The sequence below is a fragment of the Cyrtonyx montezumae genome, unplaced genomic scaffold (assembly GCF_038088225.1).
Source record: "Cyrtonyx montezumae isolate F1298 unplaced genomic scaffold, pur_monq_1.0 scaffold_7, whole genome shotgun sequence".
NCBI lineage: Eukaryota > Metazoa > Chordata > Aves > Galliformes > Odontophoridae > Cyrtonyx > Cyrtonyx montezumae.
This window is the reverse complement of record NW_027072078.1, coordinates 20,653,131-20,679,096: the sequence shown is the minus strand read 5'-3', so window position 1 is coordinate 20,679,096 and position 25,966 is coordinate 20,653,131. Positions and strand designations below refer to the sequence as shown.

Here is a 25,966-nt window from a genome sequence, read left to right as displayed (position 1 = left end):
AAGTAAAAGTCAGTACTACTTTCGCTAGGTAAGTTAGTGGATTTACATACCACAGATACTGTGTTTGAATACAACAGAACATGATAAAAATGTATTCGTGATGTTAAGCACTATAAAACATATTTGTGATCAAACCTCTTGTGATTGAAACAATGTAGGAAACATTCTTTTTGCTGTACTAGTTTAACAATGATCTTTAACTGTCAATACCCTTCACTTACCATTTTTGCTTAAAAGAGATTGGTGAATACATTTTGCTTATCTGACAATAAAACTATTCATGAGTATTTGCCTTGATCTTTTGCGCTAACGCTTGGTAATTAAACCTATGTCTGCTGAAAAGCTGAAGTACCTTTCTTTTTGACTTTCTAAAATGTGTTGCTGTTTGATTTTTTATTTTTATTTTTTTGTGTGTCTGTGTGTGAAAGAGAAGTGTATTTGAGAATCTCATGGCTTGGGGAAAAAAGTAAATGAAATCTGAAACATTGACCTTTTCTGTGTTTCGTTCACAGGCTGTTGAAGAAGAAGATAAGATGACACCTGAACAGCTGGCAATAAAAAATGTTGGCAAGCAGGTGAGGTGCGATGAATTAGAGGTGGAATGATATGCTTCCTTCATTCTAAATATTAATTTTCTTACATGTGTGTAGGTGATTTTATTTCTTACATGCAAGATACTCTCAACTCTCCAAAAAGCGAATTTATTTTTGCTGAAGATTGTTGAGCAGGGAATGAGGCTTTTGACCTTAGGTGATCTTTAGAATATCTGCAAGTCACGTTCTATATGCATTTGTATTAGATGCTGAGGAGCAATGTTTAGATTTGGTAGTTTTTACTTTTTATCCTCTTTTCCAAGGAGATGAACAAAGATATCATAATCTGTTGTACTGTCAGAGAGGTCAAAACCTTGAAGGCTTTTAAAGAACAGCAATATTAGAAAAATATGAGTGTAGTTTATACCTGATCGTGGCTGAAGAGCCAGCTCACCTAATCCTCGATCGTAAGCACTGTCACTGCTGAGCTCCAGAATACATAAGCAAGCTGATTTGCTTCATGTTGCTATTGAAGTGAAACAGTTTAGAACTGTAGCTGAAACTGAAAACATCTATTTGAATCATTCTATCCCTTTGCAAAGTCAGGATGTAGAGGACCTCATAGAAAAATACTTACATATATGATTTTAATCTAAAAGTCGAGGAAATGAGCTTTGGAAAAAGAGTATGAATGAGCAAAACAAGTGATAGAAGACCGTTCAGAATTTAAGAAAGACAATGGAAATGAGAAATGGCTTTGTAAGTGTGCAGTATATCCCTGAAGAACCAGTATTTGTTGTATTGCTAATAGCAGAAGAATTTAAAGGATTCTGGATTGCTGTTGTGTGTCGGCTTCTAACAGCTGTGTCATAACACATCTACACTATTGTTCAGTCACTCATGTATTTCTGTAGCATTCAGAACAATAGAGTTTATGCTCACCTACACGTATGTAGATGTATATAATGAAGCATGTAATGAGGGTTGTATTTTAAGAGTTTTCATGTCATTTCCAACGTGATTTGAGCTTCACTCATCTTTTAAATCATTACACATATGAGAGGGAAAAAAATCTATTCTGATGAGTTCTTTATAAAGGAAAGCCATTATTTTTCCTGATGAGATAGTACTAAGTAATTTCCACCTGGTTTTATTTCCCTGCAACTTACATAGAAAGTTTTGTAAACAGACAGCTGCTCATAATAGGTGTGTTGTGTTACCTGGATGCATAATTTGTAGGAACAGGGAATATTAGATAACTACATTATCTTTGGATTATTTAAGAAAGATATCTAACATTTTATGGCATTGTTCGCACGGTTTTTCTAATCCACATTGATGTAAACTGAAATGGGCTCATTAGATTTTTGATAGTAATTCCTTTGAAGTACTAGTTAAAATTCCCACATACGATTGCCTTCCATATTTTCTTTATGCATAAGAAGGTGACAATGCTGCAATGAAGTTTAAAGTTTTTTAAATGTCCCTGATAATGTTGCTACACTTCCAGAATGATTACTTAATCTCATTGCTGAAAAAGTTTATGAACGTGTCAAATTTTTAACCCTGGAATAATGGGATTATTCTCTGTGAGTGCCCACAGGTGCCCACTCAACTGAGCGATAGTGTGGAGGGATGTGTATTGTGAGAATGCCGCTCAGGTTTAGTGTTGCATTTTTCAGAATGTGGAGCACCTCGCTGTGCATGTGTTTATGTTTTGTGGGTATTTGTACACTAATTTCCTCATAGTCTATAGAACTGCTCGAAGGCTTTACAGGATTAGGCTGCACTTTTGCACAAATATCTGAAAACAGATTGAAGAGTACCAGAATGGAGAAGGTGAATTACACACATTCTGTCCTTAAAACTCAGCTGTCGTGGTTACTCTTCAGAGGCCGTACAGGGATGCAGCTCCTAAACCCATCCTCAATTTCTCTGGGTGATGGTATGGGTTAAGCAATTTCTGAATTTCCATATGATATGGTCTGGTTAGAAAGGAACATTTTGGAGCATTGCTGGCCTTTTAACTTGCAGTGGTTTTATATAGAAATGAAGTAATTGAAAGTGTTCACAGAGACATTTTACTCATTTCTCTAATGGCATCCTTTGTGTTTCAGGATCCCAAACGTCATTTAGAAGAGCATGTGGACGTGCTGATGACTTCAAACATTGTCCAGTGTTTAGCTGCTATGTTGGATACAGTTGTATTTAAATAACCCATTACCTGTTTGTGATGCTTTCTGTGTATATTTGTTTATTGTTTGTAATACTCAAAACCAGAGACTGCTGGGGCTGTATTTGGTTAAACAGATATCTGACTTCATTTGCAGTCTTAAGTGCAGCTCTCTAACACCCTCCAGTCTCTAATTGTGCAGTTGCTTCAGTTTCCTTACATCAGGGTCTTTACAGATTCCAAAGCAAGTCAAGAACACAGTGTGGGCAAAAGTGTATTAAAATTTCATTTAATATTTGGGGGAAAAAAAATCAGTAGTACATATATATTTTGATTGTTGCAACATAATAAAAATACATTTACAAGCCTGTCTTAAATTCTGGAAGATCTTCTTTGTGAAAGAGTGGGGGGAATTAATGTTGTAGGAAAAGTGCTAGTGAAACACATTTTTACTCATTGTAGCACTATTGAGATAGTAGTTGCTAGGACAGCAAAAATTCTCTGATGAAATTTGGCTCCCATTGATTGCCAAATATTCTTTTTGAGATTGGAAAAAAAAAAAGCATTAGCACTGAATTCCAAGGCTATAAAAAAAACCAAAATGCTGAAAATTATGATAACAGCTCCTTTCAATAGTATTCAAACTGTAATATCCACAGAAGATAACTGACCTTAAGAAAATGCATTCAGTTATGCTGATAACTGATTCACACAACGCTCACCAGCGGTGTCATAAATAGCAGTATTCTGAGATAAACGCTACAGAGGCAGAGGCTGCTCTGAGGTTGTAGGAGCCTTTCCTCCTGTAAAACAGGAGGCATGTGAGGTGCCACGTGTATAAATATATGGAAAGAGTCCCAGCTGGAATATGACATCTGAAACCTTTTCTACGGACTGGAGAGGGAAATGTTTCCCCCAGGGCTGGTGGGTTGGCTGCTGGGTTTAAGGCAGACAAAGCCAAGTACCAGGCTTAGGGAGTGGCTGCTTTGGGCATGGGCTGTGTGGGGGGGTTGACTGGATTTCAGGTGTTGGAGGTGATTGGGCTGCTTTGAGCCTTCTCCCTGGTGGAAGTGTTCTCCTTCTGTGTCACTCATTCACAGTGTTTTAACTGCTGGAATTTTTTGCAAACTGTAGTGGTTGTGGCAGATGTGTATTTTAAAACTCCCAGATACATTTTTTAATGTATTTTTTTTTACATGGTAAACAAATTGACCCTAAAATGATGTCTTATTTTCCACATGGTGCCCAAGAATTTCATATTTATTTGTTCATTACCATCCAAATGTTCTTTTGTTGTTTGGGATTTCTTATTTAGGTCTTTAACTATTTTCAAGTAGCTCTCTCTCAAAGTATATTTAGCATGCATTTACTTCAGAGGGAAACATGTAGATTTTTGCAGCTGCCCTCCTTATGGCCTTCCCTCTGCCCCCACAGTAGGCAGCAGAAAATGAAGACGACAAAACACGTTTGCCTGCAGTGAAGATCAGTGGAAGCTCTTTCTGGTCATCCACTGGAGAAGGCTTTTTTGGCCCGTGCCCTTGTCCCATGTGTGTCCCCCGCTGCACTGGGAGGGACATGTCTACTGGGGGTCAGGGTGACATGGTGCTGCAGAACAGAGGGAGCGCCTGAGGCATTCTGTATAACAGGTATGCAAGGCTGGAGCAAGCAGGCAGCCCAACCTGTAAGTCGTGCACATTCTAAATGTATTTTGACAAACGTACATCTTATAGAGGGTGGTTGAAGGGAGTCTTGGAGATGCAGATCCCCTGCAGCACGAGCTTGTGCTGCAATGCCCTTCCATCTAGTCCCTGGTTTCATTTGCAGAGGCACGATTTTCCATTTACTGAGATGCTTCATGAATAATCAAAAAGATGTTTTTGGGGGCATCTTTCCTCATTTTTGTCCAGTGCTTTAGGAGCTACACAGAGGATTTGGAAGAGTGCATGTGTGTGTGCGGTAACCTGAAAGGCAGGCGCCCATCCCCAGCCCAGAGGAAGAGGTCTGTGAGCAGCTGCCTCCAGAGCCTGCAGCCGCAGCCCTTCATTAGCAGCCTGACCCCTCATCACCTGTATCAGTGAACCTCTCCTCCTGTCTGTGACGGTTCTGGAGCACCACCTGCCATTGCATCTCTCCCCATTATACCAGTTTAGGAGTTGTGCACTGAGGATTTTTGGCATACATTAACACTTCCATGTGATTGGCAGTACACCACTGAATTCATTGCAGCTCTGCATGTGTAGGGGGGTAGCAACGCAATTCAAGGCTGCATTTCCTGGGGTCAAGCTGTGTTTCTACACAGCTCCTGTCTCTATATCCAACCCCACTCCCTTTGCACTAGGGTTGTGCAGAGAAATGCAAAGGCAGGCACACGGGTGAAATGGGCCATGGGCAGAATCAGGGCTGAGAGCGATGAAGCGCCAAATGGGGAAGGCACAGTACAGAAAGTTGCCTATGCCACACCACCAGACTGTGAGCAAACACCTGCTTTTTGCTTCATACATGATTTTGTTAGAATAATTTCCATTCAGAGCATGCAGAATAGCTTCTCTGAAACACCAGCCAGAGAGACTAGCAATTCCCAAATGGCTGGGAGAGGTGGGAGTCTGAACCTGCCCTGTGACGGGTCGCAGTGCTACGGGCACACTGGGCTGAGGGCATGAAGTTGCAGCCGGTGTGCGTCTGGCTGTGGGGCGGCACTGGTTGCGTTAACCGGGAGTGGAGTTGGAAGCTGGCCTCAACTGGGAAGGGAGGCGATCGGCGGCATCCAAAGCACTAAGGGGGGGAAAAAGTAAGAAAAAAATAACCGTGTTCCCCTCCGGGGCGATAATAATAATATGGACGCAAGTGGGGCTTTGAAAAGCTCCTCAGCTCGCCCGGGGTGGGGAGCAGCGGTCGCACCGCGGGCCCCAGCTGCTCCTCCGCGGCCTTCCCCGGGTCCCCCCGCCGGGCCGCCCCGGGGGCACGGTCTGCTCGGCCGGGCGGGAGGAGGCCGTGTGCTGCCGTGAGACGCCGAGCCGCGGTGGCAACGCGCTACCGAAGCTCTCCGTCCCCGCGCAGGACTGAGTCACTGCCGGGAAACGGCGGCACGAGCCCCGGAGCAGGGGCGGATGGCTGGACGCCTTCCGCGCCGTTTTGCTGATAACCCCCGGCATTCCAGCGCCCCGATAAGACGTTTCCTTCCTATGGAACCCGTGAACGCGCGGCGGAACGCCTCGGGGCAGCCGGGCTGCGCGGCTCTCGCTATTCCCCAACTTGGGGCCGCAGGCGGGGCGGGGTACGCGGCGTTGGGGCAGCGCGGAGCCGTGGGGCTGCGTTCCAGGCGCGGTCGAAAAATGAAATAAATGCGGGAAAGGTCACAGAACAACGAGCTCTTACAGCAAACACGCTCTTCCCTTCCCCCTTCGCCTTCCTTCTATCTCACAATAAAATCATCTCCTTCAATTTGCCATGATCGTCGCGACCGGGAGCCAGGTGATTATCCTAATTAATGTCTATCTAATTAAATTACTGTCAGCGGTTAACCAATGGCAGGAGCCGTTTCATCCTCTCCACAAGCAGCGAGATCAAAAGTGAGTCTTTCCTGATTGCTGCATAGTGTCAATTGGCCAATCTCTTCTCCCAGGGAAGAAAAAAAAAAAAAAAAAAAAAAAAGGAAAAAAAAAAAAAGTAAATCAAACGTTTGGGAAGCATTTGGTGGATGAAGTGCTTTCTGCCTACCGAGGGTCCCAGGATGTCTCGCTTCTGGTAGCGAGCAGCCCTCAGCTCCAGGGACGGAAGGGTTATTGCTGCGGTGCAGAGCGATGCAGCTGGAGCATTGTCTTTCTCCCTCTATCATGCTCTCCAAGAAATTTCTCAATGTGAGCAGCAGTTACCCACACGCAGGCGGATCCGAGCTTGCCTTGCATGATCATCCCATTATCTCGACCACTGACAACCTGGAGAGAAGTTCACCTTTGAAAAAAATTACCAGGGGGATGACGAATCAGTCAGATACAGACAATTTTCCCGACTCCAAGGACACACCAGGGGACGTCCAGAGAAATAAACTCTCTCCCGTCTTGGACGGGGTCTCCGAGCTTCGTCACAGTTTCGATGGATCTGCCGCAGATCGCTATCTGCTCTCTCAGTCCAGCCAACCCCAGTCTGCTGCCTCCGCGCCCAGTGCCATGTTCCCCTACCCCGGCCAGCACGGACCCGCGCACCCGGCCTTCTCCATCGCCAGCCCCAGCCGCTACATGGCTCACCACCCCGTCATCACCAACGGCGCCTATAACAGCCTCCTGTCCAACTCCTCGCCGCAGGGCTACCCGGCGCCGGGCTACCCCTACCCCCAGCAGTACGGCCATTCCTACCAGGGCGCCCCGTTCTACCAGTTCTCCTCCGCCCAGCCGGGGCTGGTGCCGGGCAAGGCTCAGGTCTACCTGTGCAACAGGCCGCTCTGGCTGAAATTCCACCGGCATCAGACGGAGATGATCATCACCAAGCAGGGCAGGTAAGCCGCCGCCACCGCCGCCGCGGGAGCCGCCCGCCGCCGCCGCCCCGGGGGAACCGCCGGGACCCGGGCAGCCCCGCGCCCTTCCCCACGAGCAGCGCTGCTCCCCGGGCACGGACCCGCGCCGGGATTTTATTCCCCGCTTGCTGCCGGTAGCTGCGGGAATGGCACAGCGGGACGGCTCCTCCGCGGGCGCGTGTCGCCGCTTGCTTTCTTTTTTCCTTTTTCTTTTTGCTTTTTTGTTCTCCTTTTTTTTTTTTTTTTCTTTTTATAGGCGCATGTTTCCTTTCCTAAGTTTTAATATTTCTGGTCTCGACCCCACGGCTCACTACAATATTTTTGTGGATGTAATTTTGGCGGATCCCAACCACTGGAGATTTCAGGGAGGCAAATGGGTTCCTTGCGGCAAGGCGGACACCAATGTACAAGGCAAGTTTCTCCAATTAACACTTTTCCCGACACATATGTAGGTGAGAACGATTAATTAAAGCCTTTGTGCGCCGGCTCGCACGAGGAAGGGCCAGCGATGCTTTGAGAAAGGAGAGGGTGGAGGAGAAAGCGGAGGGTGATGGGGAGCGCGGTGAGAGCGGTGCCGCGGGGATCGGCGCTGCCCGCGCGGGGGCTCCGCGCTGTGCGGGCCCGGTGCGATCTGCGATGCTGCTCTGTCGTTCTGCCCAGGGAACCGCGTGTACATGCACCCCGACTCCCCCAACACGGGAGCTCACTGGATGCGTCAGGAGATCTCCTTCGGGAAGCTCAAACTTACCAACAATAAAGGAGCATCGAACAACAACGGACAGGTCAGTGGGGGAACAGCTCCGCTTATTTTTGTTGCCTCGGGCAGAACCCCGCGCTCCCCGATCGGACGCGTATGTGCGTATTTTAATCGCGATTTTACGTGACCGCCGCCGGGCAGAGGCGCTCCGGGCGGGGCGCGGTGGGTCCTTCCCGGCCCTGTCCTTCCCGCTCTGATCCCCGCTTCTCCCCGCTCCTGTCCCTGTGCCCGACAGATGGTGGTCCTGCAGTCCCTGCACAAGTACCAGCCCCGCCTGCACGTGGTGGAAGTGAACGAGGACGGCACGGAGGACACGAACCAGCCGGGCAGGGTGCAGACCTTCACCTTCCCCGAGACGCAGTTCATCGCCGTCACCGCCTACCAGAACACCGATGTAAGGCGCTCCCCGCAGGGCACGGCCGCTTCTCCCCCGCTCTGTGCCCTCCGCTTTCCCTTCTCCCGGCGGCCCCAGAACCTCCGGGGCCGAGAGCGGCGTTCCCCCGTGCCCCGCGGGGATCTAACGACGAGCGTTCCGGGACGGCGACCCCGGTCGCAGCGCCGTGCCCTGCCCTGCCCGCGTGGCCCCTGGTTCCCGTGCGCTCACCGCTGAGGGAGTTCGCATCTCTTTCCGCTCCCGGGTTTATTAAGGGACGCAGATCAAGTAACAATATATCTGAAAACACGAGATCAAATAGGATGTTAATCGCTATTTTTAGAATAAAGCAAATCTTAAATTTCCCTTTGCGATGCCTGCGGGCACACCGCCGCGTTATCGCCGCGTTATCTCCGCTCCGCGGCGGCGATCTGACCGCCGGAGCGCGGCTCGGTCCTCTCGTACCGCCGCGGGATGCGGTGGGGAGGACGTTCCCGCTCTCACGCAGCGTTCCGCTCCCCTTCCCCAGATCACGCAGCTGAAAATCGACCACAACCCCTTCGCCAAAGGCTTCCGGGACAACTACGACACGTAAGTGGCCGCGCCGCGCTTCGGAGCGGCCTCGGGAGGGGGGGTGGGGGGGAAGGGCGGGGGGACGGCCCGCGGCTCCCGGTGCGCTGCGGGGAGGGTGCGGTTGTGGCGGCCGCGTCTGCCCGCTTCAATACTCGTGGGCTCCGCCGTCCCCGCTGCCCAGGGGAGGATCGCCGCGCGTGGGCTTCCGAGAGGCCCGGTGGCCTTCGGCCGGGAGGGCCGTCCCCTTTTCTGTAGGGAAAAACTCGACGGGGCGTCGCTGCAGAGGAGCCGGGGGGAGGGGGAAGCTCGATGTTGTCTCGCACGTTGGATTTGTTTAAGGGCCAAGTTTATTTTGGATAAGAAATTCCAGGAGGCGTGGAGGGTTAATTAAAGCACAGTTTTAGCCTGAATTAAATACAGATAGTAGTTATTCATCCATTAAAGTTTTTATAATCGCAAATTGCAGCCCAGCATGGGAGAATTATATATAGGCCACGCAGGGATGCGTCTGGTTCTGCGTTTCCTGCAGTAGGTGTTTAAAGATTAGCTTAATTTAAATTCTGTACAATGTTGATGGTTCGTCTGTGACTCTCAATAATAAGTGTTAAGCAGCCGCCACAATCCCGTCGGCTGCCCGCGCTGCTGGCCGCAGTGGCCGGGCCGGGCCGCCTGTTGCGCTCGTGGTGGGTGAGCGGCACGGAAGCACTCGGAGCTCGCAGACGGAGCCCGGAGCTAGGCGGGGTCCCTGCTCGAAGCGGGCCGAGGGCAGCGAGGCAGCTCCCGCTGAGGGCGCGGGGCCCCGAGATGGCCGTCCGTGCCCGGGCCGGGGCGGCGGACATCCAGCTCTGTCCCCTTCTTTCCCGCAGCATCTACACGGGCTGCGACATGGACCGGCTGACGCCTTCCCCCAACGACTCGCCCCGCTCGCAGATCGTGCCCGGGGCCCGCTACGCCATGGCCGGCTCCTTCCTTCAGGACCAGTTCGTGAGTAACTACGCCAAGTCCCGCTTCCACCCCGGGGCAGGAGCCGGCCCGGGACCCGGCGCCGACCGCAGCGTGCCCCACACCAACGGGCTGCTCTCCCCACAGCAAGCCGAGGACCCGGGGGCCCCCTCGCCGCAGCGCTGGTTCGTCGCCCCCGCCAACAACCGCCTCGACTTCGCCGCCTCCGCCTACGACACGGCCACCGACTTCGCCGGCAACGCGGCCACGCTGCTCTCCTACGCGGCGGCCGGCGTCAAGGCTCTGCCTCTGCAGGCGGCCGGCTGCGCGGGGCGGCCGCTGGGCTACTACGCCGACCCGTCGGGCTGGGGGGCCCGCAGCCCCCCGCAGTACTGCAGCAAGTCGGGCTCCGTGCTCTCCTGCTGGCCCAACAGCGCGGCGGCTGCGCGCATGGCGGCCGGCAACCCCTACCTCGGGGAAGAGGCGGAGAGCCTGGCTCCCGAGCGCTCCCCGCTGCCGGGCGCCGAGGACTCCAAGCCCAAAGATTTGTCCGACTCCAGCTGGATCGAGACGCCGTCGTCCATTAAGTCCATCGATTCCACCGATTCTGGGATTTACGAGCAGGCCAAAAGGAGGCGGATCTCCCCCTCGGACACCCCGGTGTCCGAGAGCTCCTCGCCGCTCAAGAGCGAGGTTCTCGCCCAACGGGACTGCGATAAGACCTGCGCCAAGGACATCGGCTACTACGGCTTCTATTCGCACAGCTAGGCGCGGCCCGGCCCGGCCCCGCCGCCGTTTTGCACAAGAACCTCTCCGCGGTTAGCGCACTGACCCCCGCCCCCAGCTGCCCCATCCGGCCCGGCCCGGCCCGGCAGGGAGGGAGGCAGAGCCGCCGCCGCCCCCCTCCCTGCCCGCCCCCGTGGGGCCCCGGGCGGCCCCGCCGCACCCCGCAGTCAGTAGGATGCTCAGACTCCAACCGTACAGCGCTTCCTTCCTCTCACCGCCATGGATGGATACCAGGGGACGATAGTGCTAGTGGGGAAAAACGAGCCTGTGAACTGCCTGTACATAGTACTTAATTTATTACTTTTTCTTTGGTTTTGTTTCCTATTTGTTTGAGGTTTTTATTTCGTTTCCACTGTTAAGTCGTAACACTTAGATCCTGTTGGAATTTCCCTCTCCTGCCCCCGCGCCCTTGCCCGGCCCGCCCCCGTGCCCGCTCCGCCAGTGCCGCGCGGCCGCGAGCGGAGGCTGTCCGCCTTTCTCCGCAGTTCCTCGCATGAACGAATTCCGCCCTGCCCTGGGCTGGCGCGGCTCAGGCACAACTGAGCTTCCCTCCAGCGGAACAGAAATACGTCTCGTAGGAAAGTCGATTAAAGTAGCATGACGCCTTCCCGAAGCAAAAATTAACCGCCTCTGTATCCTTCTTTAAGAGGAATAGCTCGACAGCAGCAATATCATTCTTTTCGTGATCTTCCTCCTCCCCTTGCCCCCGAGTGCCAAATCCATTACCGGTCCCTGCAGGTGCCAAATATGCTGACAAACTCTTCTCAAATTTCTTTGCAGGTTTTCCCCCTTTCTTTATATCGCTGTAAATCTTTGTAATGAATAATCTTGGGAAAAAAAAAAAAAAGCAAAAAAAAAAAAAAAAAAAGCTATAGACGACTGAATTGTTGGTAACCATAGTGTAGTCCAGTGGAGATGAATCGTGAGTTGTATATTTTACTGCATTTAGTTTTGGAATTGACTTTTTCATGGAGTAGCTGACCGAGCTGTGACCGCCCCGGGCTGCGGACGCACCGCTCCGGCTGTGCCACGGCACTGCGGCACCGCCCCGCGCGTCCCCCCCGGCGAAGCGGAGGAGTCTTCGCATTCCGAGTAGCACATCTATACGATTAACGCGTTTTTATTTTATTTTTTTCATATGAGAAACAATTACAAACTGAAATATGCATCGGGCTAAGTATTCAGTCTAGGTTACACTCGGCGGGGAAGTTTCCTAATAGAAATTCAGGGTCATAAACGTGTGTATATTTTTGACTCTCCTGTAAATCGAATGTTGTGATTTTTATATTCGTTCTGTTACGTCCGTGGAACTGAATAATTTATACCAGTACATGCTCCATTGAGAAATGTTTCGGTTTTTGCCCGTTTGTATCGTCTGTGTATGACAAGTAAAATAAACCTGGCAAAACAAACCTCTCTCTCCGCGAGAGCAGCCGGCGGGGCCGCCCGGGGCCGGGAGCGAGCGCCGTGAGCGCGGGAGGGAAGGAGCGCCGTCGGGTCGCGATGCGGACGGCTCTCCCGTGACGGTCCCCGACGGCGTTTCGCCGCGCGCTGCGGGCGCCCCGCGGCGGTCCCGCGCAGCCGGAGCACTTCGCGGACCACCGGGCGTGAGGCCCGAGGGCGCGCGCGCGCCTTCTCCCCTCGCGCGCCCGAGGCTCCACGCGCGGACCTCGTCCCGCGGCGCCGCCCCTCCGCTGCCGCGCGCCCTCGAGGCTTCACGCGGGGCTCGCGCCGGGCCGCTCGCGCCGCGCTTCTCGCCCTCACGCAGCGCGCGAGGTTGCGCGAGGACGGTGCGGGCACCGCCGAGGCCATAGGGCGCCCGGGGACGTGAGGCGGTACCGCCCCACGCGGTGAAGCGCGGCTCCGCGCCGAACCGCGTCCACCCCGCGCCCTCCGCCCCCTCCGTACCGTCCCGCAGACGGGCTCCGCGACGTTAACGACGCCGACGCCGGCAGCCCGTGTTGTCCCCCGCCCCGTGAGGGTGGAGGCCCGACCCTGCCACGCTCGGCGCTTCCACGCGCGGCCCCACTGAGGTGAGCCCCGTTGCCGCGGGGAAGCGGCCCCAGCGCCGTCGGGATGGGCGGCCGGGATCGGGCAGCGGCTCTGCCCGCTGGTCCGGGATCTGAGCCACGGCCCCTCCCGCGCCCCGGTGTTAACGGTATTCCCTAACTGTTCCAACAGGAGGTTAGAAACCCGTAACTATTCCCGCGAGAGACTGGAAGAGAGCAAGGTTGCAGGAGGGCTGCTTCCTGTCGGTAGGTCAACTTGTTATTATTGCGATTTGTTATTATTGTTGTAGGTGCGGGTGCGTATCTGTCGCACCGTGTTTGCTGACGCGTTAAGGTGTCCGCGCCCGCCGGGCCCGGCACGTGGCTCCGAGCCGGCGTGCTCCGTGCAGCTGAAGCAAGCCCTGCGTTGCCTTTGTCGGAGCAGCGGCTGATTGCATACATTTCACGTGCACTATAACATTACTCTGCCCGTGTCGAACCGGCTTTTAATTTAATTATCCTGGAAAATAATCTGATCAATTGCTTCTCCTTTGCTTTTTTTTTTTTAATTTGTTTTTTAAATAACACAAATCGATCCCCAAACATGATGATCTGCAGAAAGTAATCCCAAGTTCTGTCGGTGATACTTCCTGCGACGCTTCACGTTAATACTGTATCAAATGCAATACAGCAATATATGCTCTGCAGATTTTGCACGAGTACGCTATGCATATTTGATGACACATTGCATATTTTAACAAGGTTTTTAATGACTGATTGAAATGTTTGCTAAGATATTTTTTAAGAGCTGGAGGAGAAATGGTTGTGGAAAATGTGTGTAATAGAATAGTGATAAGGATGGGAGGGCTTTGATTGACAGCATGAGGAAGCAGATGGATGACTAGGTAGGTCAGAGGTAAAGATGCCTTTGACAGCTTTTTAAGTTCCTTTGGCCATTTTGGTCCAATGAATCATGCAAAACATGTGTACATTACTAAACTGATGTCTCCGCATCGTTTACTGTTGGAATCCTCATCTTTTCAAACCCACCCTAACCTTCTTTCATCACCACTTGACGTGCTATGTCTAAACTAGATTGCAAGATCCTAAGAAGGCAAGAATCTGTCTTGTATTACTTGTCAGCAAAAAAGAAAAAAAAAAGAAAAAAAAATCATGTAAACCTATGGAGCTAGAAGAACAACCGTGACAGATTGGCAGAATAGGCGTAAGGTGGGACACGTTCTTCTCAATTTTTGCTGTCTGGTCATCACTTCCCTCCCCTAGGTAGTGCTTGAGGGAGCTGTGGTGAACAATGATTTTTTTTTCCCCCCCAGCTGGCATAAATCTGGATCTTTATAAGACTGATAAGAATCCTAATTGCAAAATATTCCTCTTCACATTATGCAGTGAGTTCTGTGCGATAGTTAAAATGGTTTTCTTTGCAGTCTGTGTTCTCAGGTGCTTTGTATGCCCCTCACTAATCACTTTGTCAGCTGGAAATGCTCTGGTTTGTCCCTGTGAAAGGTTACTGGTTTTTGAAATCTTATTTGAATTGCATAGGAGAATTTTAAATTCACTGAGATACAAAAATAGAAAGTCTGTGTATTGGGAAAAGCAGAAAAAAGGGATTTTGCATGAAAGTGTGCTTTCCAGGTACTGTTTCTGGGCAAAATGGATCCAACTTTTCATTTTAAGTATTAAAACCTGTTGTGGATGTCGTTTCCGGTGGGGAATGTGTGACTGGCTAGGATCTGGGGGCAAAGTCATAGGAAAGAATGGAAATAGCAGAGTGATAAGTAGATGGAAGGCAGCAGACTGTTCGTGTTCAGTGCCCCATCTTCTCAGCTAGATAGATGTAATATGTTTGTAGTAGTCCTGAGAGCCACCCGCTCAATGATAACATTTTCCGCCTTTATCAGAATGCGTATTAATTTGGGAGTGCACAATTGAAAGCACTGCTTGTTTCAGAGCACGATCATGCAGAAGCTTTCCATTTGTTCTGATCTGTGTGTCTGAATTACATGTGTATCTTTGAAACGTGTCTATACATATATCATCTTGAAGTTTTGTGCACAGGAAGTATTGCCCATCTCATAGAGGTGGAATCATTATTAGTTCTCAAAGATCCAAGGCTGCCGTTCCTGATTAGGTATAACTTTTGGCCTGATATAATATATTGCACTATAAATTCGGTGATGTTTTATTCATGCTATCAGTGCAGTTCCTCAGGGTTGCTGTGTTTCTAACGCGGAGGGGCTGATAGGAGTATGAATGATCTTGCTGGTCTTAAGTTGATTCATATTAGGTCAATTACATTTTTTTTCAATATTTAAGACAGAATGGGTGAAAACTTAAGGTGCGTTCCTTCTGTGTGAAAGTGTCTATACCGTTAGATTGTATTAACAAGCATTTGCTTCTTAAGCTTTAAATAAGAAACAGCTGGTTATGACTTTGAATCTGTTTTAAGAGACATTTTAGGTAAAATGTTGATAGCTTGTAAATGTGTATTCCTGCCTCAGTCTCTGATCGTGCATGCGAGTTCATATGTGTGAATAATGTAAAGTAGGAGGTCAGTCCTACAAAGACTATTCTCTTGTCTAAAAATTCACAGACATAAATGTTTTCAGGATCAAGGCCTTTTTCGATAACTGTGATATTCGTGTACCTTGAAGTGACTGACTAATTTAGAATACACTTAATAATTTGATTTTTTTTAATATAGTAGAAACACTGCATTGATGAGTTACCCAAGCACATCAGACAAGCTCCCACTTCAATCATTTGTAATATAATTTTTGGCTCGTTAGGGTCTATATACATATACACACACATATGTATACACACAAATTTTAATTTTCTAGTCCTGGCACCGGCACTGAATTTAAACTTATTTTTAAAAGTCACATCTTAATTTCCATGGGACACGCTACGGAGTTGATTTCTGTAAGCAGGCTTCTTCCTTGTTAGATGTTTAGTTATGCATCGACAATTTTTGTTCATCCCAAAGCTGATAACACTGGTCTGGGACTAAAGGGAGAGAGTACAACACCAATATTTGGAGTTGAGAGAAAAATTTAGGCTGCAGGAAGGCGTCCTAGTTTAGATGGAGACACCCAGCCCCAAGAATTAAACTGAAATGACAAATGTAAATTAAGAAATGCTTTTGGTGATTGCTTAGCACCTTGTTACAGCCTATTTACCTTCGTGGATGTTTACTTAAGGCGAGACATTATTTATCTGGGATAGACCACAGCTCTCCCGCTGGAGGTGCTGGGGCAGCCCGGGGCTGGCTGTGCCTGCTGTCTGCCCGGGGGCACTCTGGGCTCATTCCCACTCGCTGACATGTCTTCTGGGATCCCCACCTCAGGGCTCGCAGCAGCGCTGCCCTTCTGCCCATTGCTCTGGCATCCGTGGCCACATTTTATTAGATTTGATCTGTGGTGCAGTACCACATGGAAACGACAGCTCGGTGCGCTGTGTCCCCTGTTGTCAAACCTTCACAAAAATTCCCCTCTCCTCTCACTGCCACCACTTTATCACTGTACTTCTAAAGCACCTTGAGCTTTTTTGCGTGAACAGAAGAGAGCACTGGGCTTAGATGAGATGCAAGGTGCTGAATAAAAGGTGGGAGGTTTTGCTTTCTATTGACAGCTCCTGCATCAAGCCACTGAAAACACTGTGTGAGGGGTAGGGGCTTTGTTCAAAAGGCTCTGAATTGTTCAGTAGCCTCTGCTAAGATATGATGAAAATCTCTGCAAGAAACTAGCAGTGCTTCTGAGGTCTGCTTGTCCTTTTGACAGTTCTTGGACATATTATTGAGCAGTTACTTTGGATACTAATAGAGGACTGGTACTTTTGGTATATATTACTTTTAATGTTATCTCTGATTAGATTATAGGAATAATTGAAGCTTCATTTGTGCTTATTGTCAAAGCTGACTTTGATGCTTTAATTGTCTTTATATTTAGATCAAAACCAGTCTGGCTGATGTATGCTGCGCAAGAATTTGTCCCCCTTTTAGGGGCAGTATTTAGGCCAACAGGATTCCTTTAACATTAAAGAAATGTTCAGAAGTTGAATGGAAGGAATTAATCAGATATTTTCAGTCTGATAAGTGTAAAAAAAATTGTTACGTCCATTTTTCTTTTCACACATTTTAGAGACTTATTTAGAGTATCTCTTTTCTTCTGTGTTGAATAGGATGAAAAACTCCAATGTTAATATTCCGTGTTGTATTTTTATGCACTTTAGTGCTTCAATCTATGTATTTCCCAATGTTGTTCACTTAAAACTTTTGTCTGATCACTGATATTGTTTATACAAACAATATTGTTTGAAATGTTTTAATTTTAAATGCAATCTGATTAATTTTTACAAGTAGACCTAAGCTGAAGTTACATGAAATGTAACAGCAGAAGTAAAACCTTAGTGTAAATGACACATGGATGTAAGATTACCTCAGGAATTTATTTCCCTACATGCCATTTGGATGGATGTTGCTTAAAAGGTCAAATCCACAGTGGTCCACTGGCAGCACATGCTCATTTTTGCATTAAAACAAACTCATTTTACATTATACTGGAGAAACAACCCAAATGATAGTCAAAGGCAGCCTGGTGGGCAGATGCAAGGTCAGAGCTGCAGCAAGCCGACAGTCCTTTTCAGAGGCAGGTGGGCATGGGATGGGTTTACCCATAGCATGGAAGCTCTCCCCAGAGAGTTGTTCAGGATAGTGTGTGCACTGTTGAATGCCTGGCTGATGCAACAGGAACTCCCTGAGCTGATGCAAATACACCAGTAGTCCCCAGGAAGCCTCGTATCTCCTTCCGTGGAAGATCTTCAGAGGTTCCATGACTCCAGCCAATGCCTTGCTCTCCTGCTCCTGTTTTCTCACTGGGGATGGCTTCCTCCGTGGCTGGTTCTTTTCAGAGCTTGAGCATGTAGGCAGTGCTCTCCTTTTGTGGAGGATGCTTTAACAAGGGTCTTTTTTTACTCAGGATTAGTGAAGAGGAGATCCGTGGAAGGCTGTTTCATTTTATACCCAAATACTTTTATTTATATTTACCAAATTTCTTGTGGTTGTAAAGCATTTAACTCATATTAAAAAAATATATATTTTTTTATATGAGTTTGTCTGTATCTGAGTTCAACCTGAGTTAACAGGGTGTATTTGTGTTAGTTTTCTCCCAGGCAGCAAGTAAAGGGCAAACTCCTTGTATTATGGGGGTTGCATTATAATTTATAGGGTCATCGTTGATCTGAGCTTGATTCTTTAGAGCTCATTTTTTATCTTTATATTTTTAACATAATTTTCTAAATGATTATCATCAAGAGGATACCTTAATAATACATTTTAATTAGGTTCTTTTGTATAAGAATATTTAAACTTTTGAGAAATTCTAGTCTGTTCTGCAGTTGAAAGAGTATATCTCATCTATCTGATACATATTTTACCTATGGGATGAAATGTTTACTTTTAGCATTCTTTAGTAATTCAGTATTTTTTTTCCTGAATTGCAGCAGCAAAATGCTTATTTTTTTTCCCAGCACCACATAGACATGCTATTTTGCTTGAGAAATATTAGATTTTATACATCTTACCCTTTTTTCTTAACTGTTTTTCACTAAAAAGTATTCGGTGTAATGCAGCTTTAGTTCATCTTTTGCACTTTTCCACACCGTTGTATCTTTCTATTTAGGAGCAACTCAGTTGGAGTTTTATTCCACATCATTAAATTTTTTTTTTTCTTTCTTTTTTTTTTTTTTGGTCTAAGGCTTAGTATGTGTTGCACAAAAAGATCAGCATGGTTATTATACTTAATACCCTTTGCAAAGTTTTATGCTGTATTACAATGCTTGCAACACACAACTGCTGTGAGGCTGGAAATTTTTCTTGAGCATCTCCACCATCGGATAGTGGGGTGCCCGTGTATGAAAGCTTGTGTAGGGTTTCAGTCCTCATTGAGTTCTGCCTAGATTTGTATTCTAGCTGTAAATCATGCAGCTGCGTGACGAATAGCCTCTGCAATCTGGGAGATGCATATCTAGATGCTTTTTCAAGCACTGGTTACTCGTGACTTTGTTTCTGACAGTTTCCGATTTTCGATATATAATACAATCAATTACTGTGCACCTACATGCTGAAGCTAGAGGCTGTTTTTCATCTGTTCATGTTACAAATAGTTACATAAATAGCAACATATGCTGCAGTGATCACCCTGCCTTTATAGAAGTGTTGGCTCAGGCTCTGCTTAGAAGTTAGCTGGCAGAGGTGGCTGGTGCTTCGTGGCACAGTCTGAAGACAGTGCCTTCTTCATCAGTTTCCTCTCAGGTATGTAGTGTTTTGTCTGTAGCACTTGTTTGTATACCAAAGCCAATACATTTTGGTAGTCAAACTTTTGTGATTCCCAACATCTGTTCTGATTCATGTGTAGAAGTGTGTGGGTAATTGCAGGTGTGCTATTGGAAATCTCCCATCTGCATATGTTACTCCATTTAGGTGGCTTCTGTAAGTTTGTAGTGTGCTTCTCCCTAATGAGTTTGAAACCAACCCTTTAGTGATTTGGTGTGTTGGGGGGCTATCTAATTTAAAAGCATTATTGGTTATTCCCACCTGAAAACCTTATTATTGTTATCTCTTCAATATCATCAGATTTTCCTGTCTTTTTGCAAAATGCCTCGGTTAGAGAGTGTAATGGAAAGGGTAGGTTGGCAAAGCAGAGAAGTGCAAATGATGTTTTAGGAGTGCTCGCATGTAAATTGGTTTTCTTTTCACATTTTCCTTGAAGATTCTGGTGGAGCTGTGATGAAACCTCCAATGTGTAGCTTTGGAGCTTGGTTTTTCAGTAGGTCTTCTCAGTACACAAAGCTCATGTTTCCTCTGTTGGAGCTAGAGAAACCGGACAGGCTTGCAGAACCTTATTATGTAATACCTTTGCTCTACCTCTCTGTACAATGGTCACTCTTTAAAGAAAATTTTAGTTTGCAGTGTTTTACATTGTGGAACCACAGGATATTTGATATAGAAGCTCCTCCAGAATTCACTAACAAAATTAACTAAACACTTATTGTAGCTCTGTGTCATTACTTTTGAGAATCACTGTGTATTACTTGTATCTGTGTGATAACACCATATTGCCAAGGGCATATGACAGTGAAGCAGCAGCATAATAGTCAACAAGAGCTTAATATCTGGGACAAGATTGAATCTGGATGCTGTGAAAAGCCTTTGAAAAATAATTCAAACAGAGTTGAGAAGCCAAGACTCCACCGTGGATTGATGAAAAATATCCTGAGATATTTTAAGGAGTTTAAAGACTAGCTAATATATGTAAAGAGACTTTTGAGACTGTTTTGAGACTGTTGGGTGCATAGACTGAAAATAAAATATGCTGAGTGAATATATTTCCTCATAGATAAGGAAAATTCCTAAACCTAAGACATCAAAATAATGAAGCTAGCATAGACTGAAAGGTAGTAAAGAAAGTCCCATAGTAAAATTATGTTGGAGGAAAGGACACACCAACCAACAGGTTTTCATCAGAATCCTTCATCTGAGGTCTTCCATCGGGATCTTTAACAAATGAGATGCTTTGTTTTAGGGAAGATCAAGCGTTAGTCTTTGAGCTGGAAGATTTAAATTCCAATGTAATTTTACATAGCATGCGTTAGGCTCTTTTCAGGATATGGGGTCTCATTAGCAAGCATCTTCTGTCATACATAAAGTATTGGTACAATAGCAACTACCTTTCACTGAGATGTTGATAACTGTGCTAATTAAAATTACTTTTTCAGCCCTCAGCACAACTTGAATTAGTCTTTTAAAACTCTTTTCCATTAAGCACATGTAACATCTGTGCATAGGCAAATGCTTTAAAACAAACTATAATGATGCTAATTGTATTATTGATAGGGTAAATGCTGAATGCCGAATGCAGTAGCAAGCAGATTAATTTGACCTGAGCAATGGATTAAAATGCTATTTTTTTTTCTCTGAAAGTCAACCTATTCTCCAAATGTACTTAAAATGTTAATAAACTATTAAATGAACAAGTAACACTATATTCAGCATTTTTACACCATTTCTACAGTGGGTAAAATTGCAGTATAAAGTTGGTGTATACTCGATAACAATTTACATGTTTATTTTACCATCTGGTAAATGTGTAAACGATATTTTGAGAAGCACATTTCAAATTCACTTTAACAACTTATCCCCGACAATATGTATCCTATCTCATGTACTGACTGGAAGGATTTTGAAAACCTCTCAGAAAGAAATGCGGTAACAAAACATATAATTTTTTTTTTTTTTTGGTGATGCTTACGATCAAGCTTAGCATCAAGTGGAGGTCTCACTATTTGGGAAGTAGTGTGGTATGTTAGTGGCGTTAAAGAGAGATTTCAGACTATTTTACACACCGTGGTATAAAGATATCATATCATCTTCCCTAAAGAAACCATAGGGTGCATAGGTAGCAATAACAAAACAAATACAGTTTGCTACGATGTTGTCTAACTGTATTGTATCCTTTCCAGGGGGTTTGAATTTGCTATCTCTTGTGTCTAAATATGGGAAGCTCATTATTAGAAGTGTTACAATGAACCCCAAGTGGATTGCTTTTCTCGTGTACTTAAACAACACTTTGACACTGCAGCCTTCTGCCTTTTTATTTTAGTCTTCTGTTTATTGGTCTCTCTGGATTAAATTGCAAGCACTTTCTTAAATATAACAAATGAGAATATTCTGTTGTAGCTTGGCTTTTGTTCACTCTTTCCTAGCTGTTACTAAACTTAACTGGGAGAAGAAAAATACCAAAAGGCCTCCTCTTCTCCTTCTCTAACCCCAGTAAAATTTAAAAAACCCCGTCCTGAAAGCAACTCTGCCTGAAGAACACCTCCACACTAATTACCATCTGGCCAATCTGCAAATGAGGTTTGAGAGCAGATTTCAAATGTAGGCTCCAGCTAGTCTGTGACTTGTATTAATCCATTAGTATTTATGAAGAGAGTTGAAAACAGCTAGAGAGAAGGTGGCATTTTAACTTTTGGAAATCCAGTTAGGTACATATTTGTTCCTTCCTTGACCTGGAACCTGCTCAGCAATGCTCCCTTAGTGTCTGCAGCAGACAGTTTTCCTTGAATATAGACATCAAGGATTTGTGTCTGGGAGAAGAACAACCAGGCAGCACTCTTAAACCACTCGTTAAAACGTACTGGTGAAAAAAGCTACGTATAAAACAGTTTTCTTAAATTCCAGTTAACTCCTATAAGAAAGTTATTGAATTTGAAAACAATATTTGTTTTCAGTTATGTGCTATTTCAACGTGTGGGGAGAAAACAGTGAAAATAATAAACCACAAATTTAAAACATGTATTTGTATCTTCTATGAGCTAATTAAGCGCGCTGAATTTAGCAGTACTGATTTGTTTAATTTAGATATTAAATGCATTTCACTAATGAATTTCAGGTTTAGCAGCTTTTTTTCTCTTCCCTTACAGAGAGATTAGACAAGACCTTTCTTGATTGTAAATCATCACAATCAAAGATGATATAATTGTTAGCAGGTTGTTAAATTTTATTTTTCACCTGTCTTCCCTTTGCTGGCTGCTTGTTCTGTCTCAGCTCTGTGAAAAAGTGCTGTCAACCTTGTGTAAGCAATAATTTATTATTTTGTTTTTAATGAAAAAAACCCAAAAACCCAGAAACCCTTTTAGCAAAAGAGCAGTAGTGTTTAGGACACCTGCTGTTATAAGAGATCTTTGTATAATGTCTGATCACTTAGTAGGTAAAATCCTAGCTGAAAATACCTGGAACATGCAGAATGGAATCTGAGTTTTGTAAAGCTGAGAGCAGTTTTTAATATGTACTGAAAATATCTTTCTCTTTAGATAGGGTACTGATAGCTGTTAATGTGGAAGTAAATGTCCAAGAAACTGCTTAAAGGTTTGAAGTGACTCCTGATTGGAATCACCTGGAAAAAATGGGCAACACCTGGAAAGACTGCTTGATAGTGAGCTACAGCTATTTCCTGAAATGGCACATGTTTGAAGGTATGTAACTCATGGGCTAGGCCTTGAACATTGGAAAGTTTTTCTTTTTCTGTATTGTAATAGAATTTTCATATGGTAGTTTGTCTATGAAAAGTACTTTTGATCTCTAATTATTTGATGTCGTACATGGTGTTTGCCACCACCAGGCAGGAATCTGCCCATTACCTCCATGATCATGCTGACTATGGTGGGCTCCAAGAATAGTCCTTTTGGCTTAAAGAACATAAGCTGGCTTAAAATAATGTTTTCTTTTTAGTGAAATATTATCCAAGCTCACTTAAGAAAGATTAATTAAAAAAATAACCTTTCAAAAAAGTGAGTTAAAATTATGTGTTTGCTTCTCATATTGTTAATAACTGGTGCTCCAAGGCCTCAGAAGTTTCCCCCTCCCACGCTTTTCAGTTTGTCTGCTTATTTCCAAAAATTGTAAATATCATACTATGTATTCAGAATTCAAGTTTTGGAAATAAAATTGTAAAATAAAATGTGACTTTTTGCTTTTATAGGTTTTGATATTGACTAAAATGGATCTTTTAAAGTGACATAAATACATAAATGTAGATTAATGCATTTATTTCAGACTACCATATGGAAAAGCTTATTACAGGGGCATGTGGAGCACAAAGCCAATTAGAGACATTCTTACTTCTTAGTATGGGCCACTGCCTTCTTCCCTATATTCCCTGGAATCTAAACTGAATAGCTTTTAAGAAAAATATTTAGCTAAGGGTATTGTCATAAATTCTCTCCATGTACTCCTGTTCTTTACTGACAGTCAGATTTTTGTAACTCTTCAAAGAACATGACACCAGTGACTTGCTGGCAGCTTAAGTAATTGGGGGAAAAAGCAGTTATTCATACGGAAACAGGAGTTGGCTCATTACAGCCAATCACCTGAACAGCAAATGGTATGTCTGCCAATAGATGGAGAAAAAGGCAAGTCTAGTGGAAAATAGGAGCATTTAAAGGCCAAGAAAAGACATATGGTCTGTCTATGCTTGCCTTATATGCACAGAAATTATATATTAAGCTACAATATAGCCACTACCTTAATGTAAAAATTCTTTCTTCTTTTTTTTTTTGCTTTTAATTCGTCTGAAGAAATGTAACAGATTTGGTTAGCAGTACCTGACTTTTGTTTTTGTGTCAGCATTTAAGTTCTGTACCAAAATGATACCTGCATTGACTGTTGTCTTGTATTTCATTATGTTATGACCCTAAAGGATGTATTTGTGAAGAAAACTCTCTTTCATAGCAAATGCAAATGTGACTCTGTTCTGTCCTTTACAGGTGTCTGTAATTTCATGAGAGTAGACAAAAGAAGAAAGCAAATCATTCTTGGCAGCTGTTTTTCATAAGGTAATCTTGTGGTGGTGGTGTGAAATGATTTTCATCTTCAGGAGGCGTAAATATATTTTTATGGTTATCTCATGTGTTGTGTTGAAATAAAAGTTCAGATTGGTCTATGAGTTTCAAATATATTGGACTTCTTGAGGTAGTTACCTGATAATCTTTCTGGTAAGGAATTAGCAGAAGGTTGAGAATACAGTCTTCTAAAACCTGTTTGCCATATAAGTTCATAAGTTCATAAGGTTGGAAAGGACCTATAAGATCATCTAGTCCAACCATCCTCCTATCACTATCTCTACCCAACTACTAAATTAAGTCCTTTAGCACCTCATCTAAACGCTTCTTGAACAGCGCTAGGGATGGTGCCTCAACCACCTCCCTAGGCAGGCCATTCCAGTGCCTGACCACTCTTTCAGAAAAGAAATGCTTCCTGAGGTCTAATCTAAATCTTCCCTGGCGCAACTTGTGGCCATATAGACACATCTTATGTGAGAGATCAGATTCTGGGGTATTTAAGAGCAGTTTAAATTTTAAAAAGTTTTAATGTTATTCTAAGGTCTGTAATGCTTCATAACATGTCTTATTTATTTATTTATTGTCTTCATGAGCTTGTTAGGCTTCTTTTTTTTTTATTTAATTGTAAGTAAATTATTCATTATGACCCACTCCAGGGTATGCATTCATGTGGAATTCTGCTTTTTCTTTTTTTTTTTTTTTTCCTGAGATGTTGCTCTGAAATCCAGTGGTTTCTACTTTCCACACAATAATCCACTTGGAACCCTGACATAATCTTTCTGGCTCTAAATCATCCATTTTATGTAACTGAAAGAGGTACTAATGTTGTTATTTCAGGTTTGATTTCCAGATTCCTGAAAAACATAATATTTAAAACAACACAGAACTTATCTGAAAGTAAAAAAAAAAAAATAAAAAAAATGTTTTTTGAGTCCTGAATTCATTGTAGTGTTATAGGAATGATGAGGTTTAGATTTTTGATTTGAAGGAAATTTGAGTTAATGCAGGAGCAAAGGATGGAAAAAAGTATTATTTTAACTGTTTTGCATTTAAAATTCAGCATGTGATAGATGTTATGAAAACCGTGGAATTTGGAGCTATATAAAGCTATGTATATTCTTATGTGAGATAAGTAGACCTATAGAGTTTCTAATTGGATCCCATGACGTGATACACTTGCAGCTCTTCCTCTACCCTTACCAACATTAGGTCCCTTCACAAGTACTTCTGTTCTGCTCCCCCTGACCGCTTCTTCGCGGGTGAGTGACCTGCTGGCTTCATTTCCTTCTCTCATCTTTGCACAAGCACAATAAAATTGTCTTAGCTGGTGACTCTTCTGACATGGAATGGCAGAAGTGCAGCTACATCATACACTTCAAATCTGACACACATCCTACAAAGTTATTTTGGAATATAAGAGGTGCAGGGTAGAGAGAAGTAAATGCTTGCACAACTCTGAAAAAATGCTGTTAAGAGAAGTTCTTAGGAAAATACAATTTATTCTGGGATCACCCTGCATTTAAAGTAGAACAAAATTTTATTTTGGAAAGTTCCATCTTAATGACCGCTTTTATCCACATCCAAAAATCACTGTGTAACTCTTCAATAAATCCCTAACAGCTAAGAATAATCTATGTAGCAGGAGCCTTTCCCCAACAGTGTACACTGGAATCACTCATTTATTGTAGCTCCAATTAATGATATTAGAAGTTACAGCTGTAAATTCCCCCACATATTAATGAGAGCACAGATCCCTTCAATTTAGTTAACCATCTTCCAGTTACCTGGCACTTTCCCCATCCCTTGAAAGATCTCAAATATTTAATTAGACTCTTAAAAAAATATTGGTTTTGAACTGCTTTCTGTTATTTTTTTTATTTTATTTCACCCTCCCCCTGCCCCCCTCCTTCATT

The 25,966-nt window shown here is 44.9% G+C and overlaps 2 protein-coding genes across 3 annotated transcripts in view; both read left to right on the top strand.

Moving 5' to 3' along the window:
* Positions 1 to 3,083, top strand: part of PSMD14 (proteasome 26S subunit, non-ATPase 14) — a 39,327-nt gene extending 36,244 nt beyond the window's left edge. Inside the window, exons 10-11 of the mRNA XM_065750477.1 lie at positions 513 to 575; positions 2,651 to 3,083. Of these exons, the coding sequence (XP_065606549.1) occupies positions 513 to 575; positions 2,651 to 2,749 (162 nt within the window). The 3' untranslated portion in view covers positions 2,750 to 3,083. The remainder of the gene's footprint in view (positions 1 to 512; positions 576 to 2,650) is intronic.
* A 3,423-nt stretch (positions 3,084 to 6,506) lies between these two features.
* Positions 6,507 to 10,854, top strand: TBR1 (T-box brain transcription factor 1). Of its 2 annotated transcripts, XM_065750546.1 has the most exons (7): positions 6,526 to 7,198; positions 7,473 to 7,627; positions 7,877 to 7,998; positions 8,209 to 8,367; positions 8,876 to 8,937; positions 9,786 to 9,903; positions 10,009 to 10,854. In XM_065750546.1, exons 1-7 carry the CDS (start codon positions 6,540 to 6,542, stop codon positions 10,627 to 10,629), a joined length of 1,896 nt encoding a protein of 631 aa, XP_065606618.1. In that variant the 5' UTR covers positions 6,526 to 6,539; the 3' UTR covers positions 10,630 to 10,854. The 2 variants fall into 2 exon arrangements, with proteins under 2 accessions (XP_065606617.1, XP_065606618.1); XM_065750545.1 differs by having other exon boundaries at positions 6,507 to 7,198; positions 9,786 to 10,854.
* The last annotated feature ends 15,112 nt before the right edge of the window (positions 10,855 to 25,966 follow it).

What these genes read in the sequence shown, in the direction of transcription:
- TBR1 (XM_065750545.1), top strand. Translation starts at nt 6,507, where the DNA reads ATGCAGCTGGAGCATTGTCTTTCTCCCTCTATCATGCTCTCCAAGAAA. An exon ending in ATCATCACCAAGCAGGGCAG is followed by an intron (nt 7,199 to 7,472) that starts GTAAGCCGCCGC and finishes TTCTTTTTATAG; the next exon opens with GCGCATGTTTCCTTTCCTAA. An exon ending in CATCGAACAACAACGGACAG is followed by an intron (nt 7,999 to 8,208) that starts GTCAGTGGGGGA and finishes TGTGCCCGACAG; the next exon opens with ATGGTGGTCCTGCAGTCCCT.